Source organism: Colius striatus, chromosome 22 (genome assembly GCF_028858725.1).
Source record: "Colius striatus isolate bColStr4 chromosome 22, bColStr4.1.hap1, whole genome shotgun sequence".
Classification (NCBI taxonomy): domain Eukaryota; kingdom Metazoa; phylum Chordata; class Aves; order Coliiformes; family Coliidae; genus Colius; species Colius striatus.
Window position 1 is genome coordinate 3,234,857 of NC_084780.1, and position 18,421 is coordinate 3,253,277.

The following is an 18,421-nucleotide window of genomic DNA, read 5'->3' on the forward strand; positions in this document are numbered from 1 at the left end:
GAGAAACCCATCTGGGGATTCAACCTGGAAGCTGCTCTTCAGGATTTTAACTGGAAAAGCAGGGGGTTTTCACACAGGCTGCAGTTTTGGGAGGAGGAGTGCATGGGGTTGCTTTGGGGTAAGAGGGGGTGATGCGTGTTGGCGTGCTGCCTGCGTGCCCTCTGATGGGGGCTGGGTGCAAGTGGGGTTGCAACAGGGTGCAACCCTGTGTGGGGTTGGTTTAGCTCTGGCTGAGTCCCAGGTGCCCCCCAAGTCCTTCCATCACTCCCCCTCCTCAACTGGAGAGTGGGGAGGGAAATACAGCAAAGGGCTCATGGGTTGAGAAGAGACATCACTCAGCTGTTACTGTCAGGGGCAAAACAGGCTCAGCTTGGGGAGAACTGGTTTGGTTTATGAACAAACAATCAAAACACAGCAGGGAAATGGGAAATAAACCCAAACATCTTCCCTCCATCCCTCCCTTCTTCCTGGGTTTCTCCCTCATCTCCCCCCAGCAGCACAGGAGGACAAGGAATGGGGATTGTGGTCAGTCCATCCCAGTTGGGCTCTGCTGCTGCTTCCTCTCAGGGAGAAGCCTCCTCACGCTTCCCTGGTCCAGGGTGGGCTCCCTCCCACAGGAGATGGTCCTTCATCAGCTTCTCCAACGTGGCTCCTTGCCATGGGCTGTGGTTCCTCATGAACTGCCCCAATGTGGGTCTTATCCAGGAGGGAAACAGCTCCTCAGGAACAGACTGGTGCAGTGTGGGTGCCAGGTCCTGCCAGCAAACCTGCTCTGGTGTGGGCTCCTCTGTCCATGGGTTCCCAGGTCCTGCCAGGAACTTGCTCCAGTGTTGCCACAATTTGGAAAGGCAGACAAATGGAGGGGTCATAGCCTTCTTTGGGCATCCACTCACTCTGGTGTGGGGTCCTTCCTGGGCTACAGAGAGATCTCTGCTCCACCACAGCCTCCGTGGGCTGCAGGGGCACAGCTGCCTCACCATGGTCTTCAGCACAGGTCACAGGAGGATCTTTCTTCCAGTACCTGAGCATCTCCCTACCTCCTTCTCCACTGACTTTGGTGTCTGTGGAGATGTTCTCACATTCTCACTCCCTTCTTCCTCAACTCACTGCAGCTTTGCATCTGCCCAGCAACTTCTTCTCCAACACATTAATCCCAGAGGTGTTCTCTCCATCACTTATGGGCTGGGGCAGCAGTGGGTCCCTCCCAGAGCCCTGGCCCTGTCACATATAGGGGAATCTCTGGCAGCTCTTTGTTTTTTAAAGAAGCCCCCCATGTAGCCCCCTGCCACCAAAACCTGCTCATACAAACCCACTGCACTGTGCTGAGCCAGGGCTGTGTCTGCCCAGGGCTGGGTGTGAGGGTGAGCTGCTGCAGATGGGAAGGTGCCATCAGGCATGTGTGCTGCCCAGTGGGGCTGAGGGAGTGGGATGGGGTGCCCTGAGGAATGGGGTGCCCCAAGGGATGGAATGCCCTGCAGAAAGGCTGCACTGAGGGCTGTCAGCAGCTTTGCTGTGGACCCTGCTGGAGTCTGGGAACACCAGCAGCAGCCCTGGCTGGCTGCTGCTGATAATGAGTCTCATGTGACTGCAGGAGGAATCAGGGAAAGCCTTTCATGGGGGGTGAGGGGCATTTTTCATTATTATAAGTGTTTTTCCACCAGAAAGGACAATTTCCTTGCTCACCTTGGCCTGTGGGATGCCCAGGGCAGGGCTGGTGGGACTGCTGGGTGACATGTGGAGGTGGCAGTAGCACTGGTTTAAGCAGCTTCCTTAGCCCATGTCTGGTCCTTCTGTGTCCTTATCCTGCAGTAAGCATGGCCAGAGGGTGCTGTGCTGCCTTGTCCATGGCCACAGGTCCCCAGGGGCAGTTCAGCTGGGCTGTCCATGGCCAGGAGGAGGGAGTTGATGCACAGACACGATTGAAGCCCACTCCCCATCTCCATTAAGCACCAGTAAGGAACTGTTGTGGTGACTGGTGGTCCCACTGCAGCGGGAGCACTTGGAGATACCTGTGGTTCCCAGGAATTCCTGTAACCAGATGGTTAGTGATATGACAGGGTAATTGCAGAGTAAAGGAGTGTCCCTGGAGTTGAAATGCATGTGTGTTAATCCAGGGCTGAGGCAGTCCTGTAATTTGTGTATCCACATAACCCAGCCATTATGTGCATTAGTGATAATTTAGTTATCAAAAAGCATAATTCCCCTCTAATTGTGGTGTAACAGCAGTGGAAGAGCTGCTTGGGCCTTAGTGGGGTACCAGGAATGTGTTTGTTTCTGAGAGCCATCAGCCTGAGGGGCAGTGAGGAAAGGGCTCTCCCCTGGGTGGGCTCTGAGCTGTTCCCTGAAGCATCTCATCAAATCCCAGCATGGTGGGGGTGGAAGGGCCCTGCAGAGCTCATCCAGCCCCTGCTAAAGCAGCTTCCCCTGGCTCAGGGGGCACAGGAACGTGTCCAGGTGGGGTTGGAAACCTCCTGAGCAGGAGCCTCCACACCCTCCCTGGGCAGCCTGGGCCAGGGCTCCCTCCCCTCAGCACCAAAGGACTTTCTCCTCCTGTGCCAGGGGAACTGTTTGTGTCCCAGCTGATGCCCATCAGCCCTTGTCCTGGCATTGCACAGATAAAGCTGCCACCCCATCCTCCTGACACCCACCCTTTAGGTGCAGCAGTTAGAAGCTGTTGCTTGTAAATGAGATTGAAGAGGAGCCTTTGCCCAATTCCCCAGGGCTTCCCCAAATCCCAGCTCATGCCTGTGTACTCAACAGCTGGCAGCACAACAAGCACAGTTATTCTCCCCACTGCCAGCATGGGACAGGCTGGGACATCTCCAGACAGAGTCAGAGTTGGCCATGGACACACACACAACCACTCTCACAAGACACATCAGTTTCATGTGTCCCCCCACTCTACCAGGAGCTGCAGCTGAGCCAGATCCAGCCCTCACCCAGAGGCAAACTGGGAATGGACCCAACCCTCTTCCCCTCCCTTGTTGCTCCCACCCTCCTGACAAAGCTGATGGGGAAAAAGATGGGCAGAAAGGAGAAGGCAGTGTTCTTGTCCCAGGAGCAGCTCTGCAGCAGGATCCAGCCCCAGCACCAACCATCAATGTTTCTCTGACTCCCACCCCCCAGCACCTTCCTGCTCTCACCTCCCACCAACTCTGTAGGAGTTTCTCCTTCTGGTGGAAGTGTTTGTGTTCCATTGATGCCCATCACCCCTTGTCCCCTCACTGGACACTACAGAAACAAGTGTGACCCCATCCTCCTGACATCCACACTCCTTATGAGGATGAGATCCCCCCTCAGCCTTCTCTTCTCCAGGCTGAACAGCCCCAGGTCCTGCAGCCTTTGCTCACGAGGAAGATGTTCTGTCCCAGGAGGGAGCAGGGCTCAGCCCTGCTGCTTTGCCCATGGCTGGTGGCTCTGCAGCTCTCAGGAACAGGGAGGTTGGACCAAGAACCTGCAGCTGCTTTATTGGTGTCACTCTGATAATCCCCCACCCCTGACACCTGTGGTGGCAACTGCAGGGCTGGAGGAAGAGCTGGGCTGTGCCTGCTTCACCTTTCTGTCTTCCCCCATCAAAATGCCCTCACACCAGAGGAATGGGTGAGGGATCCATCCCCTCTGTTATAGCCCGTTTGGAGCTGCCTGCCTCTCAGTTGCCCTTCTCTGGCAGTGCAAAGGGTCCTGCCATTTATTGCTGCTGCAAGGTGCCTCCAGCCTGTCAAAGTGACAGAAAAGGGCTGACAGAGAACCTGGCCTCTGCCAAGGGCTTGCCAGCAGTTTGGCAAGCAGCAATTTACCCATGGAGGGGTATTTGTGCCAAGGGAAAGAGCCAACCCCTCCCTTGGCCCCGGGGTGAGCGTCTCCCCGCTCTCCCCCCGCTGCAGTTCTCATGACAAGCCTGAGCCTCCAGAGTCAGCTTTTATTTCCATCAGGCAATAATGCTCATTGCTGTAGTTAGCAGTTAGCATTCAAGCTGTTTGCCTTCTGATGCATTATCAACTTGACCTTCACTTTCAATCTCTAGCAAAGCCTCGTGTTCCAGCCTCTCGCCGGCGCAGTGGAAAGCGTTTCAGCTCCAGGCACAAACCCACCCCTTCTGCTGGTGGGGGGAGAAGAAACTCACCCTCAGGCCACTTTGTTCTTGCAGCTGAGGCTGACCCTGGGCTACCCAGACTGAGCTGGGTGGGCCATTGGATCTTCTGTATTACAACTAGTGTGGCAATGATGCTGCTGGCCCCTGGTGATTGCTGGTGGTTGCCCCCATGGCCTGATGATCCTTATTCCCTCCACTGATGGGGTTTTGGGTGCTGGCAGTACAGAGGTGTTATGTCTGCATTCTCCTTGGCTATTTGGGAGTGTTTTAAGTGCTCCTCCCAAAGCATCCTGCAGACACAGACCCCATTTAATTGGCACCAAGGTTCAAGGCAGAGCCAGCACTGGGGTGTCCCCAGCCCCCCTTGCAGAGCATCTCCCTGTGCCTCTGGTCTGTGGCATCGTTTTGGTGGATGGACAGACATCTGCAGCCCTTTGGCTCTGTGTGCATTGACATCTTTGCTGCTGCTGAGCTCTTGGGGGGGTGAAGTGTTAGTTTGATGCTCTGTGATTGAGCTGGAGCGTGGGACATGGCTGTGTGACGTGCAGCTCGGGTTTGTGAAGAGGGGAATATCTCCAGCCAAATGCAAGACTCCTTAGTCATGTGTCTGGATCAATTTTCCATTGTCATTTCCCCCCATCTCTGTTGTTTTACCCTTCACTGAGTTTTCTGTGTTGTTACTGAAGAGGCTGATGTATATTTGTGATGCATTTGCTCATCCCCAGCTGACATCCCTGGCTGTCGCTTCCTCCTTTGAGCTGGGTTTGTTACTTTTGCTTGATGCATCAGAGTGTCACCCCAAAAACACCTCTCCCAAGTCTTGAGCACAGCAGATGGCTCTATGGTGGATCTGTGTGTGCAATCCTGAGCTTGCTAAGCCTGGTTGTTGCTGGCCCTAAGGAGTGCTTTTGTGTGCTTACCCTATGGGGCACACGAGATGATGCTGGTGGCTACCTCCCCCTGGACTTTTTTCCTCCTGCAGTGCAGGATTCAAGGCAGTGACCTTCAGCCCTGTGGCAGTGAGGTGTGCAGAGCAGCAGGGCAGGGCTCCAGCTCCCTTTCATCCCCCAGGGCAGCTGTTCCAGTGCAGTCAGCACTCAATTAGCTCAGGGCAGGGCTGTGATTTCCTGCTGCTGTCTGGGCTCCACAGCCAAATCCTCCCATTCAGCAGCCAGCACAGGGCTGGAGGTTTTTTGATGAGCCCCAAGGGTCCCTGTGGGAAGGCTGAGGTTTGGGTGAATCTTTTCCTGTAGGTGCTTTCTGGCTGGTAATACTGACAGTGGTGGCATCTCTGTTCCCTCCAGGGCTTGAATGGAGCATCTCTGGGAGCTCCTTTCCCCTGACACCCATGGGCTAAAGTCTTGCTTAAACCATTCCCTGGCTTTCTGTGCTGGTCTCTATTGTCCTTCCCTCTGCCCACAATTACCACCAGCTCTTGCTGGATGTGGCACCACCTCTTTGTGCTGGATGGGGCAGCTGGAGGGCCAGATCTGCTGCCATCACCACTTCAGGTCCTGAAATCCCTGCAGGCTCTTTGCAGGCAGGAACCACATTTCTTGGGTTATTGTCCTATTTGTTTTCTCCCTACTGCTCCTTTTCTTTTACCTACTGTCACCACTCTGTACCCCAATACAATCTGAAGGGAGACATGCTTCAGTTTCCCCACCTAAAAACCTTCCCTACTCTCAAGCTGTTTGTTGGTAGATGGAAAGTATCTGACAGGCTGGGGCTGGGGAGAGCCAGAGCTGGGGCTGGGGGGAGCTAGAGCTGAACTGGGGAGAGCCAGAGCTGAACTGGGGAGAGCCAGAGCTGGACTGGGGAGAGCCAGAGCTGAACTGGGGAGAGCCAGAGCTGGACCAGAGAGAGCCAGAGCTGGACTGGGGATAGCCAGAGCTGAACTGGGGAGAGCCAGAGCTGGACTGGGGAGACCTAGAGCTGAACTGGGGAGAGCCAGAGCTGGACCAGAGAGAGCCAGAGCTGGATTGGGGCTGCTGGGCACTGCTGCCTGGAAAAACACTTATTCTTGGCCTGGAGCTTGAGCTGCCTTTGCTGGCTGAAACCCACCTGTAAGTAACACTGTCCTCACCTCCCAGCTCTGCTCCTTGTTTCCTCTCTCACAGGCAGGGCTGCACAAGGAGCAGTGATTAGTTGTGGTGCAGGCTCTGGCTCACAGCCCAAACCTGGGTTTGGAGGCAGCTCAAGTCAGTATCTTTGCTCCTCTGTTTTCAGTGTGGGTTGGGGGGTGCCTGTGGGTGACCTGAGATGGGTGAGATGGGAGATGCAGCCCTGGGGGGGGGTCAGTGAAGCAAAAGTGGGGGTGTTCTCTGTGAGGTGGGCCTGGGTTAGGAGGGATGAGCCAATTTACTGTGATAAATGAAGGGAAAAGATGTCTTTGCCTTCAGGGCTCATCTGGCACTTCAAGTCCCCAGCTCCTGGAGTCTTGCAATGGGTGAGGTCTCTGCTGCAGAGGCTGAACCTGAGCCTCTGGCTGGAGAGTGGTGCTCTCTTTGCAGAGCAATACATGGGTGAAAGACTGCAAAATCTTGCTAAACACCTCCTCCAAAATCTCAATGTCTCCTGGCTCTTTCCAGTTCTGAGCTGCAGCAGATTGAGGGGGAAGGAGATGCAGCCCAAGGGGCAGAGGGGCAGTAGGACTTGGGGAGCCTTGCCTCATCCATATCCCTGACTTTAGGAGAAGATCCTGTGGACACAGACCATTGTGTTATTACCTACATTCCCTGCTCCTCAGTGTCCTGCCCAAGGCCCTCAGTGTGAGCTGAGGCCTTGCTTTTCCCCCCACCCCCTTGTTTCCCCCTTTGCAAATCATTAATTACTGACTGAGCCCAGCAATGCAGGCAGCTGAAAAGCAGGCTCCAACTGCTCAGGTTCATCATGTCTGATGAGATTTCAAAACACTGAAGAGCAACATTTGAGCTGGTTCCAGGAATGAGGCAGGCAGCAAGAGCCAGGAGCTTCGAGTGCTGGGGATGTGGGATGCACAGGGACACACAGGGAAGGATCTGCCTTTCCCAGGCTGGGCCCAGGCTGCAAAACCATTGGGATAAGGGAGCTGCCATCACTCCCTGCTTTGCATTCCCAGGAGGGGAGGGGTGAGGTCCCCACCTTGCAGTGAAGTGCTGGGATCTGTGAGCTGAGATCTGGCAGCACCAGGGGATGCACTGGGGCATTTGAGGTGATGAAGGCTGGCTGATGTCCCCAAACACACCTGAGGTAGTAGCAGAGGTGCTTTGCCAGCAGCAGGACTGGGACTTGTGGGATATCACAGCCTCTTGTGCTGGATAATCTGGGCATCACTGTCATTTGGGCTCTGCCACAGCCAGTCAGCAGTGTGTTCCCCAGGGCTCAGTGTTGGGGCCTGTTCTGTTTGACATGTTTATCAATGATCTGGATGAAGGGATGCAGGGCACCCTCAGTCAGTTCACTGGTGACATGGAGCTGGGTGGGAGTGTTTATCTGCATGAGGGGGCTGCAGAGGGCCCTGGGCAGGCTGGAGCCATGGGCTGAGGGCAATGGGGTGAGGTTTAATGAGAGCAAATGCTGGGTCCTTGGCTTGGGCTACATCAGACCCAGGCATTGCCACAGGCTGGGGCAGAGGGGCTGGAAAGCTGCTGGAGGGAAAGGACCTGGAGGTGTTAACTGATAGCAGCTGAACAGGAACCAGCAGCGTGCCCAGGGGGGCAAGAAGCAAAGGGCATCCTGGCTGGGCTCAGCACTGGGGTGGCAGCAGGAGCAGGGCAGGGATTGTCCCCTGTGCTGGGCCCTGGGGAGGCTGCAGCTCCAGGGCTGTGTCAGTGCTGGGCCCCTCACTCACTGCCACAGGGACACTGAGGGGCTGCAGCGTGGCCAGAGCCGGGCACAGAGCTGGGGAAGGGGCTGGAGCACAAGGGGCTGGGGAGGGGCTGAGGGAATGGGGGTGTTGAGCCTGGAGAAGAGGAGGCTGAGGGCAGCCAGCAGCACTCTCTGACACTCCCTGACAGGAGGCTGCAGGGAGCTGGGGGTCGGGCTCTGCTCCCCAGCAATGAATGACAGGACAAGAGGCAATGGGCTGCAGTTGGCCCAGGGGAGGTTGAGGCTGGAGCTGGGGCAGAACTGTTTCCCTGAGAGGGGTGTGAGCCCCTGTGCCAGGCTGCCCAGGGAGCTGGGGCAGTGCCCAGCCCTGGAGGGATCCCAAAGGTGTGGAGCTGAGGTGCTGAGGGCTGTGGGTCAGTGCTGGGCTGGGCAGGGTGAGGGCAGGGCTGGGACTGCAGCAGCTTCAGGGGCTTCAACAACCCAAATGATCCTGTGGTTCTATGAAAGGAGAGCTTACAGCTGGTGTGGTGGGATGTGAGGCCTCTGCTTTGGCACTGCCATTATCCCTCAGCTCCTGCTGTGTCCTGGGGCTGTTTCTCCACCACACTGCTCTCCCCCAGCCTGGCCTGTGTGTAGGGAGCTTTCTCCAAAGCCACTTGTTGCTGCTGTCTTGAGTGTGGACAGATGGATGGATGGAGAGATGGATGGAGGGATGACCCTGTGCAGGTCATCTTGTGCTCTGTGGTTAGACCAAAGCATACCAGTCTCCCTACGATACAGGAGCTTTGCCTCAGAGGCCACAGAGCCCTGTCCCTTATGCCTTCTCCTCTAATGAATTGGTTCCTGGAGGCTTTGAAGTGACATGAATAATGAATCCCAGGGCAGGAGAGCAGCTAACTGCTCACCAACTAAGACTGTGGGCCTAGGAATCTCGTTGAAATGGGCTGGGATTAGGAAGGGAGCCCAGGACCCTGCCTGCAGGGCAGCTCTGCAGGAGGCTGGTGCTGCCAAGCCATGCAGAGCCCCATCCCCTCCTCGGCGTGCCCAGGGCTGCCTGGGGAGAAGATCTTGGTGAGGAGGATGTTCATGTTGCTGTTCCCAGCATGACTGAGCCAGGGCCCCCCTTCCCCACACCGCCAGAGCCTGCAGGGAGCCCTGATTGATGCTGTACAGCAGCCCCAGCAAAAGCTTATTATCTACCTGCAATCAAGAGGCCACTTGAGCATCAGTTCCCAGAGCAGCTGCCCTCCCACAGAGCCCATAATGGTGGAGATTAAACCCTGACCTGTGTTTGACAACATGAGTTAACCCCAGCTTAATGAGGAGAGTCCCTGAGGCAGAGCCCGAGGGATGGCTGAGATCTCACTGGGCTGAGGGTGATGCTGCTGGGAGGGACATGGCCATGTGCTGGAGGGTGATGGAGCCTGGAATCAGGTGCCTGTCTCTAAACCACTCCCAGTAGCTGGTTGTGGGATGTTGCTCTGATCCTGGAGGCTTTCCCCACTGTTCCTCTTTGGCTCCTTCCCAAAGCTGGAGAGGAAAAGGGTCTCTGTACCTCAGCTCCTGCCCCCTCCCACAGTCAGACCTTGGCCTGAGCCACCCTGTGCTGTCCTGTTGCAGCAGGGAGAGCAGCCACCTCTTTGCTTTGATTTCTTGGATTTTTTGGTGCAAAGACAGCAGCAGCATCACTTGGCAAATCCCCCTTCCCCCCTATGCCTGGGGCCATGAATGATGCAGGCACTGAGAGCCTGGGCTGCTGGAGGCCAGCGGGGCTGCTGGAAACGTGCAGCTTTGCCCATCCCAGCCACTTCCCCTGGCCCTCTTGACCTCTTTTATTTTGTTCATGATTAAGAAGATCTCACTAATTAAGAAGATAAAACCCTTAAGCAGTGTTGCCACTCAGAGCTCAGGCTGAAGGAGTGCTCTGGGGGAACGTGGCGCTCCCAGACCCTCTGAGAGCTTTGACCTGGGCTGGGTTTGGGTTATTTTGAAGCTTGGAGAGCCCTGATGAGCTGTAGTAAACTGGAGGGTGCAGGCAGTGTAGTCAGGGGTTGCAGACATCCAATGGCCATCCTCAGAGCAGTTTTCTCTCAGCATCCAGCCACTGTTTTGGGTCCTCATCCTGCCCTCCCCTCCCTGCCCTGGCTGCCTCCCCACACGTGCTCTGTGTTATTCAGTTCCTCATTACCTCTTAATTGCTCATGTCCCTTTTTTGTTACAACCCTCCTTAGTTTGATTTAAAGGAGCTGCCAAGTAATTGAATCATTTCTGAATTGCCATTGATTTGGTCTCTTCTTCTCATGTATTTATGGCCCTCTTCCCATGTGTACAGGACACCATCCCTGCCATAAGCTCACCCACAGCCACTCACTGCCCCTGGAAGTGCTGCAGGGTCCTGGGGCTGCTCAGGCAGCTGCTCACAGAGAGCCCTGATGTAAACCCTCACTGCTGTCCCAGGAAAGTTTTGCTCAGGCCACACTGGGAGGGGACCAGTGCTGTAGCTGCCTGGAACCCCCAATGTCCCCGTGTTGCACACTCACAAGTGCACGTGTGTTCAGGGACATGTGGCACGTGCCCTCCTGCACTCATGTCACACTGACTCGAGTCATCACCAAGAAAACTCTCCAAAGGGTAGTTGAGAAAGCTGCCATTGGGTTATTGCAGTGCTGGGTGGATGGAGGGGGATCTCTCCTGACATGCACACTGAGGGACAAAAGCACCTCCTTAGAGACGTGAAGGAAATGGATATGCATTAAAATCTAGTGCATAGGCTGATACATCAGGAAACTGCCTCCACAGGAGGGGACTGCACCTGGGGAAAGCTCTGTGGGGGTTGTTTTGAGGTAGACTTTAAGTCACAACTCCCAGCTTTGCTGCTGTTACCCCAGCAGCAGGATGCTCAGCACTGCCTGGCACCCACAGTGCCCTTCAGCACCCAGATTTGCTCATCTTATTAGTGCAAAGCTTACACCAAGGAGGCCTTTCCTTCTGTTCTTTGTACTCTGCTGATGCAAAGGGGTCTGTTCCTCACTTGCTTATCATCTGTCAAAGGAGGAGTGTGTGCTTTCACTCCTTGGCATCACTCCCATCAGCCTGGAGCAGAGCACAGGCAGCCTCGTGGTGCTGGTGCCCAGTGGCACGTGGGTGTGTGCTTGTGCCAGCCTTGAGCTGTGGCTTGTGTGGACACTCATCTGCCCTGCTTGCTGCCCAGGCTCTGGGAAGGTGCTCATGTTTGCAAACTGCTGCTTTTGTTGGATTTTCCTCCTTTTTATTGCCATGGAAACTGTAATTAGGCTGCTCTGGCTCCTTAGCCAGAGCTATAGGTCTGTGGTGACACAGCCAGTGCCACCCTGGGCATGCCTGTCCTGCTGGTGCCCACACTGCCTGCCTCATCTGTCTCTCCAGGAGTCTGTTGATCCAACTCCCTCCTCTCCATCCATCTGGCTGCCCATCTGGGAAACCAACAGCCAATTGGCCCAATTTCTTCCCATAGGAATAAACCCACCCCCAGCTCCGTGGCTGTGTGGGGCTGGGGTGGGCAATGCTCCTCAGCCAGGGGGGTTGCTGGGGGATGCTGTTACCCCCCAGCTCTGCAGCCTCCCTGCCTGCCTGCTCAGCACCCAGCAGCTCTGTCCCTCTCTCTCTCCTTTGGCTGTGAGGGGCCAAATTACCTCATCTTTTCCCTCCAGCCCTGAGAGAAGGAGCCAGCTCTCCCATCCAGAGGCCTCTGTGCCTGTCCCCATCCTGTCCTCCCCTGCTCCTCTCCAGAGCCTAAGCTGGGAAATCTCTCCCTGCCACCGTGTGCTAATCACTCTGACCTTTGCTTAAGTGGGGATCTTTTAATGGCAGGCTGAGGTATCAGCCCTGTCATTTACTATGCAAATTGAGACCATCAATTACATCCAGAAGGTCCCACAATGTTTAATTTTCTCTCCCATCTCTCCTTTTATTGGCATCTGCAAAAATGCAGGATGGCTCTAGCTTGTCAGAGCTGGAGGCTGGGAGCCCAGCAGCCCCATGTGGGGACTCTTCCAATTGCCAGCTTCCCCTTCTCTCTTTTAATTAGCTGCTTTTGCAATTGCCCCGTGGAAAGCTGGGCTGGGAGCTCAGCTGGTGCTGCAGGGATGGGAATAAAACCCTTTGCAGGGCCAGGCTGCTGTCTATGGCACAAGGCTCATGCCAGGGCTGCAGCCCCTCGTTTCTTCTTCCCACAGGCTGTTTGTTATCTGACCACAGCAGTGAAGAGCCCTTTGCAAAACCCAGCCTGGGGCTGACTGGAAAACTTTCCCTGAGGCACTGGGCTGGGCCCATGGGACTGTTGGGGGATGGTGTGTGATGTGGTTGTGGCTCAGAAGGCAGAGATGGGCTGTGATGTGGGATGGGAGGGCAGAGGGAGTGGAAGGTCTGAGCTGTGAGGGAGAGGAGGGGGAAAGGCAGTGAGCTGGGAGAGGAGATGTAAGGGCTTGGCTTGGGTATGTGTTCTGGGGGGCTGGTGGTGGCCAGGGGGGCTCTGGGAGCAGGGGGCTGCTGAGATGCTGCAGCACTCAGCCCCTCGCTGGGCTGGGAGTGCAGCTGAGCTGGGGAGAGCCCCGTTTGCCTGCCCTGGGAGCTGAGGGGCCCTGGGCAAGGGGCTGAACCCAGGGGCTGGGGCCTCACAGTGTGTCTCAGTGCAGGGTCTCTCTGCCACAGGGGGGGTGTGTGTGGCCCAGTCTGTCAAGATCCCACGGGAGCCCAAACCAGGAGAGTTCGACAAGATCATCCGGCGCCTGCTGGAGACGTCGCACGCCCGCGCCGTCATCACCTTCGCCAACGAGGACGACATCAGGTGTGAGGGGCTGGCCTGGCACACGGGGGAGGCACTGCAGGGCACCTGCAGGGGGTGGGGAGTGGCATGTGGAGGGTGGTGGCAGGAGCTGAGCTCTGCAACAGGCGCCAACTGTGCCTGCAGAGTGTGTGTGTGTGTGTGTGTGTGTCTGTGTGTATCTGCAGCATGGAGCATCCTGTAGCTGCCTTTGCAGTGTGACATGGATGTATCTGCAGCATGGAGCATCCTGTAGCTGCCTTTGCAGTGGGACATGGATGTGTCTGCAGCATGGAGCATCCTGTAGCTGCCTTTGCAGTGGGACATGGATGTGTCTGCAGCATGGAGCAGCCCATGGCTGCCTTTGCAGTGGGACATGGATGTATCTGCAGCATGGAGCAGCCCATGGCTGCCTTTGCAGTGGGACATGGATGTATCTGCAGCATGGAGCATCCTGTGGCTGCCCTTGCAGTGGGACATGGATGTATCTGCAGCATGGAGCATCCTGTAGCTGCCTTTGCAGTGGGACATGGATGTGTCTGCAGCATGGAGCAGCCCATGGCTGCCTTTGCAGTGGGACATGGATGTATCTGCAGCATGGAGCAGCCCATGGCTGCCTTTGCAGTGGGACATGGATGTATCTGCAGCATGGAGCATCCTGTGGCTGCCTTTGCAGTGGGACATGGATGTATCTGCAGCATGGAGCATCCTGTGGCTGCCTTTGCAGTGGGACATGGATGTATCTGCAGCATGGAGCATCCTGTAGCTGCCTTTGCAGTGGGACATGGATGTGTCTGCAGCATGGAGCATCCTGTGGCTGCCTTTGCAGTGGGACATGGATGTATCTGCAGCATGGAGCATCCTGTAGCTGCCTTTGCAGTGGGACATGGATGTGTCTGCAGCATGGAGCATCCTGTGGCTGCCGTTGCAGTGGGACATGGATGTATCTGCAGCATGGAGCATCCTGTGGCTGCCTTTGCAGTGTGACATGGATGTATCTGCAGCATGGAGCATTCTGTAGCTGCCTTTGCAGTGGGACATGGATGTGTCTGCAGCATGGAGCATCCTGTGGCTGCCTTTGCAGTGGGACATGGATGTATCTGCAGCATGGAGCATCCTGTAGCTGCCTTTGCAGTGGGACATGGATGTATCTGCAGCATGGAGCAGCCCATGGCTGCCTGGCTGCATTTGCAGCATGCCATTGGATGTGTCTGCAGCAGGGAGAGGATGCACCTTACAGCATGGCAGGGTGTGTCTGCAGCAGGTACCCACCAGAGTTGATGTCAGAGTGGCTGCCTGGCATGTTGCTGCCATCAGGCCGCAGCAGCACAGAGCTTAAAGGAGGGAACTCCCACTTTCTGTTGGCTTTGGAACCCCCACTGCTGGGTGGGAGCTGGTGTCAGGCCTCACTGAGCAGTGGCCATGGCTGGATCCTGGTCCTGCTTTGCTGTGCAGCCTTAGCCCCCAGTGTGGAATCAGCATGGGTCAGGCTCCTCCTGCCTGCCCAGCTAGGCTGGGGCCACAGGCACTCTTGGAGGTGCTGAGCTGCTCTGTGGGCAAAGCAGCATTTTGCAGCTCCCAATGTTTATGGAGCAGAATGATTCACATGGCACTAGCCCTGATTTGCTAAGTATCTAATTTATTAATCAGCAAACATTATGGAAATGTGGGTAAACTGTGATTTTTAAATCAGTTTACATCAGATGTGCAAATGCTTCCAAGTTTCTTTTCTTCCTTCCTTAATAGAAACGTCTGCAAAGCTGACATTTACCCTGGGGTGTGCTGAGAAATGGGGATTTACCTGCCTGTGTAAATGGCAAACCCCATTAACTGGCCTTTGTAAACATTTACCCATCCAAATAGGATCTCTTCCCATGAAAGGTGGTTTCCACACACCCACTTCATGCTGGGTGAGCGTGGGTTTAGCTTGGGCATGGAGACTGCTATTGATCCTCACCCTGGTGCCACCTTGGGCTGTGGAGCCTGGAATCATGGAGTCATTGCAGTTGGCAAAGCCCCTGAAGCTGCTGCAGTCCCAGCCCTGCCCTCACCCTGCCCAGCCCAGCACTGAACCCTCAACACCTCAGCTCCATGCCTTTGGGATCCCTCCAGGGCTGGGCACTGCCCCAGCTCCCTGGGCAGCCTGGCACAGGGGCTCACACCCCTCTCAGGGAAACAGTTCTGCCTCAGCTCCAACCTCAACCTCCCCTGGGCCAACTGCAGCCCATTGCCTCCTGTCCTAAAGGATGTTGTGCTGCCCAACAGGACAGTCCAGGATGGTTGTTGCTAAATTCCTGCCTGGCTCAGATAGGGTGTAAAATCACTGATCTCCTGCCTGTGCTCCAGGGAGCTCCTGCCCAGCACGAGGACTGCAGGCAGCTGGAGAAGCTGCTTGTGCTCAGGGCAGGACATGGCTGTGCCACCTTCCTGGAGCTCAGGGTAACATGGGGTGAGCGTGGAGCAGCTGGCACAGCTCCCTGGCTGCTTGCTGGCCCCATGGCTCCCAGAGCATGCCTGTCTCTTCCAGTCTTCCCTCCACTCTCTGCTATATTTGTATATCTTGTTCTTTTTCCCCTTGTTACACATTTCAGACACCATCTGGACTTGAAATGATCAGCTCCTGATGGTGGGGGGTGAGTCATAAACCTGCCTCCTCGCTGCACAAGGAGACAACACTGCCCTGGGCCCTGCTCCCACAGGGCTGAGGACTCCCACAGAGCCCTGAAGGGACAGTGAGCCAGGGCAAAAAAGAGCCCAGAGGGTCGAATCCAGGCAAAACTCCATCTACCTCCAAGGACCTTCAGAGCTGGCTGGTGCCAATGGAGTGTGGCCAGAATGTGAGGCTGTGTCTGGCTGAGCTGAGGGATGCTCAGCAGGATGGATGGTATCTCCAGCTCCCCACTGCTGCCCAGTTGAGCCCAGTTTAGCCTGTGCACTGGTAACACTGGCTGGCTCTCTCTCTTGCAGTGCTGCTGGCAGCTGGGAGCACCCTCAGCCTCCCCAGTGCTGCTGCTTTTCCTGTCAGCTGCTGTGTAACCTGCTGCTTTTTACCTTCCTAATGTTGCAATTGTTCCTAATGGGTAATTCAATTACCAGTCAGCAAATATGCAAATGAGGTGGGGAAAGCAGCCTGTGTGCCTGGACTGGGGAGCATGGAAGGTGTGGGAGCTGAGCTGAGTGGTTTACTGTCCTGTGTACGTCTGCCCTGGGTCATGCCTGGTCCCTGGAGCTGACTGAGTGCCCAGAGCAGGAGCTGCAAACAAGGCTGAGCCTTGTCCTGTGCCAACATCCTGCCCTATGCCAGTGTCCCCACTTCCCTGGGGCCAGACATGAAGCTGTGCCCTGGTCCTGTGGTGCCAGTGAGTGCCAGAGCCTGTTGCTTCTCCCCACAGAAGGGTGCTGGAGGCGGCCAAGAGGGCAAACCAGACGGGTCACTTCATCTGGATGGGCTCAGACAGCTGGGGCTCCAAAATCTCCCCAGTCCTGCACCTGGAGGAGGTGGCTGAGGGCTCTGTCACCATCCTGCCCAAGAGGGTCTCTGTCAGAGGTAAGGGGCTGCACTTGCTGGGTTCCCTCAGCTCCCCCTGGGTTGATTGTTGACCCTTTCCCCTGGTGCCATCCTGCTGTGAAACACACAGGAGCTTCCCCGAGTGCATTTTCCACCCTGCAGCTCTGCCTGAGCTCAGACACAAACCACCACACACTTACCTGTCCCCAGGCATCACAGGAACCTTCTCCTCCTCCATCTGGGGTTTTCTGGGGCATCCCTCTACCATCCCAGAGCTTTATCCCCTCTTCTCTGGGCAGGTTTCGACCGCTACTTCTCCAGCAGGACTCTGGACAACAACCGCCGCAACATCTGGTTTGCTGAGTTCTGGGAGGAGAATTTCCACTGCAAGCTGAGTCGTCACGCCCTGAGGAAGGGCAGCAGCATCAAGAAGTGCACCAGTAAGAGCCCTGGGGATGCTGAGGGAGAGTAGAAACTCATGGGGAGGTGTTGCAGTATGTGGCACCGTGAAGGCGATGGCGGAGACACGAGGTGGCTGGGGGAAAGGTTTGGCTTGTGTTGCCCTTGTGCCCTTTCAGCTCAGCTGCTGAGCTCAAGGCAGCCATGTGGCAATCAGTGCTCTGTGTGTGGTGGTCTCACTTGTGAGTGTGGGGTTTTGGGGTGGGTCTTGACTTAAGCATCAAAGCCAGGTGGGAATTTGGGAAGGCTGGAGAAAGGCTGATGTGTCTGCAGCATGAGGAGTGTGAGCAATGCCCATGTGGGCACCTGAGTGTCCCCTGGGCCCACAACAGTGGTGCCTTGCTTAGAAGGGGACAAGAGTGTTGCACAAAAGCATTTTTGTGCACCCTGAGGTGCTGTGTATGATCCAGGTAGTCTGTGCATGCTGTGTGGTTTGTGTGTGTGTGGAGGCACAGGCCCCGTGCAAAGCTCCCAGGGCAGCTCCCTCCTGTGCATGCTCCTTGCACATCTCCCTTCCTTGGCCCTTTCTTCTCCAGGTACAAAACCACTCAGGTTTGGGAGAATTGTGGCTGACTTTTACATTGCTTAACAGCATTTGGACAACTGCCTCTTTCCCATTGTGTGCTTGGCAGAAGCACCTCTGTCCCATGAAAGGCATGAAGCCATTGGTGCATCACAGAATCCCAGCATGGTGGGGGCTGGAAGGGCCCTGCAGAGCTCATCCAACCCCAGTCCCTGCTCAAGCAGGTTCCCCTGGCTCAGGGGACACAGGAACGTGTCCAGGTGGGGTTGGAAACCTCCTGAGAAGGAGCCTCCACACCCTCCCTGGGCAGCCTGGGCCAGGGCTCCCTCCCCTCAGCACCAAAGGACTTGCTCCTCCTGTGCCAGGGGAACTGTTTGTGTCCCAGCTGATGCCCATCACCCCTTGTCCTGGCACTGGACACTGCAGAGAAAAATGTGGCTCCATCCTCCTGACACCCAGCCTTTAGGTATTTGCAAACATTGCTGAGGTGTCCCCTCAGTCTTCTCTTCTCTAGGCTAAACAGCATCCCTGCTCCTTTGCAAGCAGCTCTTCTCCCTCCTCAGCAGGCTAAAAGCTGGAGTGGCTACAGAGAAATGAGGCCAGCTGATAGTGCAAGGTCAGGATCTGGCTCTTGCTTGGCCAGCACCAAGGCTGCAGTGTGCCCATGCTCACAGGGAGGGTGCTGCTGGGCACCCCATGGGAGGAGAGGAGACCATTGCCCCAGGGCACTTGTTGGGTGGTTGTTTGCCCATGTCTTCTTTGCAAACTCCTTTGCTGATGTGCCCCTTTGCCACTCCAGGCAGGGAATGTCCCAGCAGATCCTGATTCCAGGCCCCTTCCTCAGCCCTGCTGTATGTTTTTAGCCATTTCCAGCTAGAAGAGGCTTGTGGGGATTAATGCAGCCAACGAGGCAGCCTGGGGATCTGTCTTGCTGACAGTGCTGCTGCTGAGGTGATGCTTGCAGGCTCAAGGAAGGGGTGTTTACTGAGAGATGGCAGAGATTTACTGCCTGCCTGGCACTGGCTGGAGATGGATAATGACACAGAGGCTCATGGGCTGTGAAGTGACAGGGTTGGGGACATTTGTCATAGGGGAAAGGAAGCTGGGGGTGCTGGTGGGCAGCAGGATGAGCCTGAGCCAGCAACGTGCCCTCGTGGCCAAGAGGCCAATGGCAGCCTGGGCTGGGTCAGAAGGGCTGTGGGCAACAGGTCAGAGAGGTTCTGCTGC

General features: G+C 56.0%; 1 protein-coding gene across 1 annotated transcript in view; it reads left to right on the forward strand.

Annotated features, from left to right (window-relative positions):
• GRM4 (glutamate metabotropic receptor 4) overlaps positions 1–18,421 on the forward strand; it is a 48,462-nt gene that overhangs the window by 12,032 nt on the left and 18,009 nt on the right. Inside the window, exons 3-5 of the mRNA XM_062013441.1 lie at positions 12,593–12,728; positions 16,097–16,251; positions 16,512–16,652. Of these exons, the coding sequence (XP_061869425.1) occupies positions 12,593–12,728; positions 16,097–16,251; positions 16,512–16,652 (432 nt within the window). The remainder of the gene's footprint in view (positions 1–12,592; positions 12,729–16,096; positions 16,252–16,511; positions 16,653–18,421) is intronic.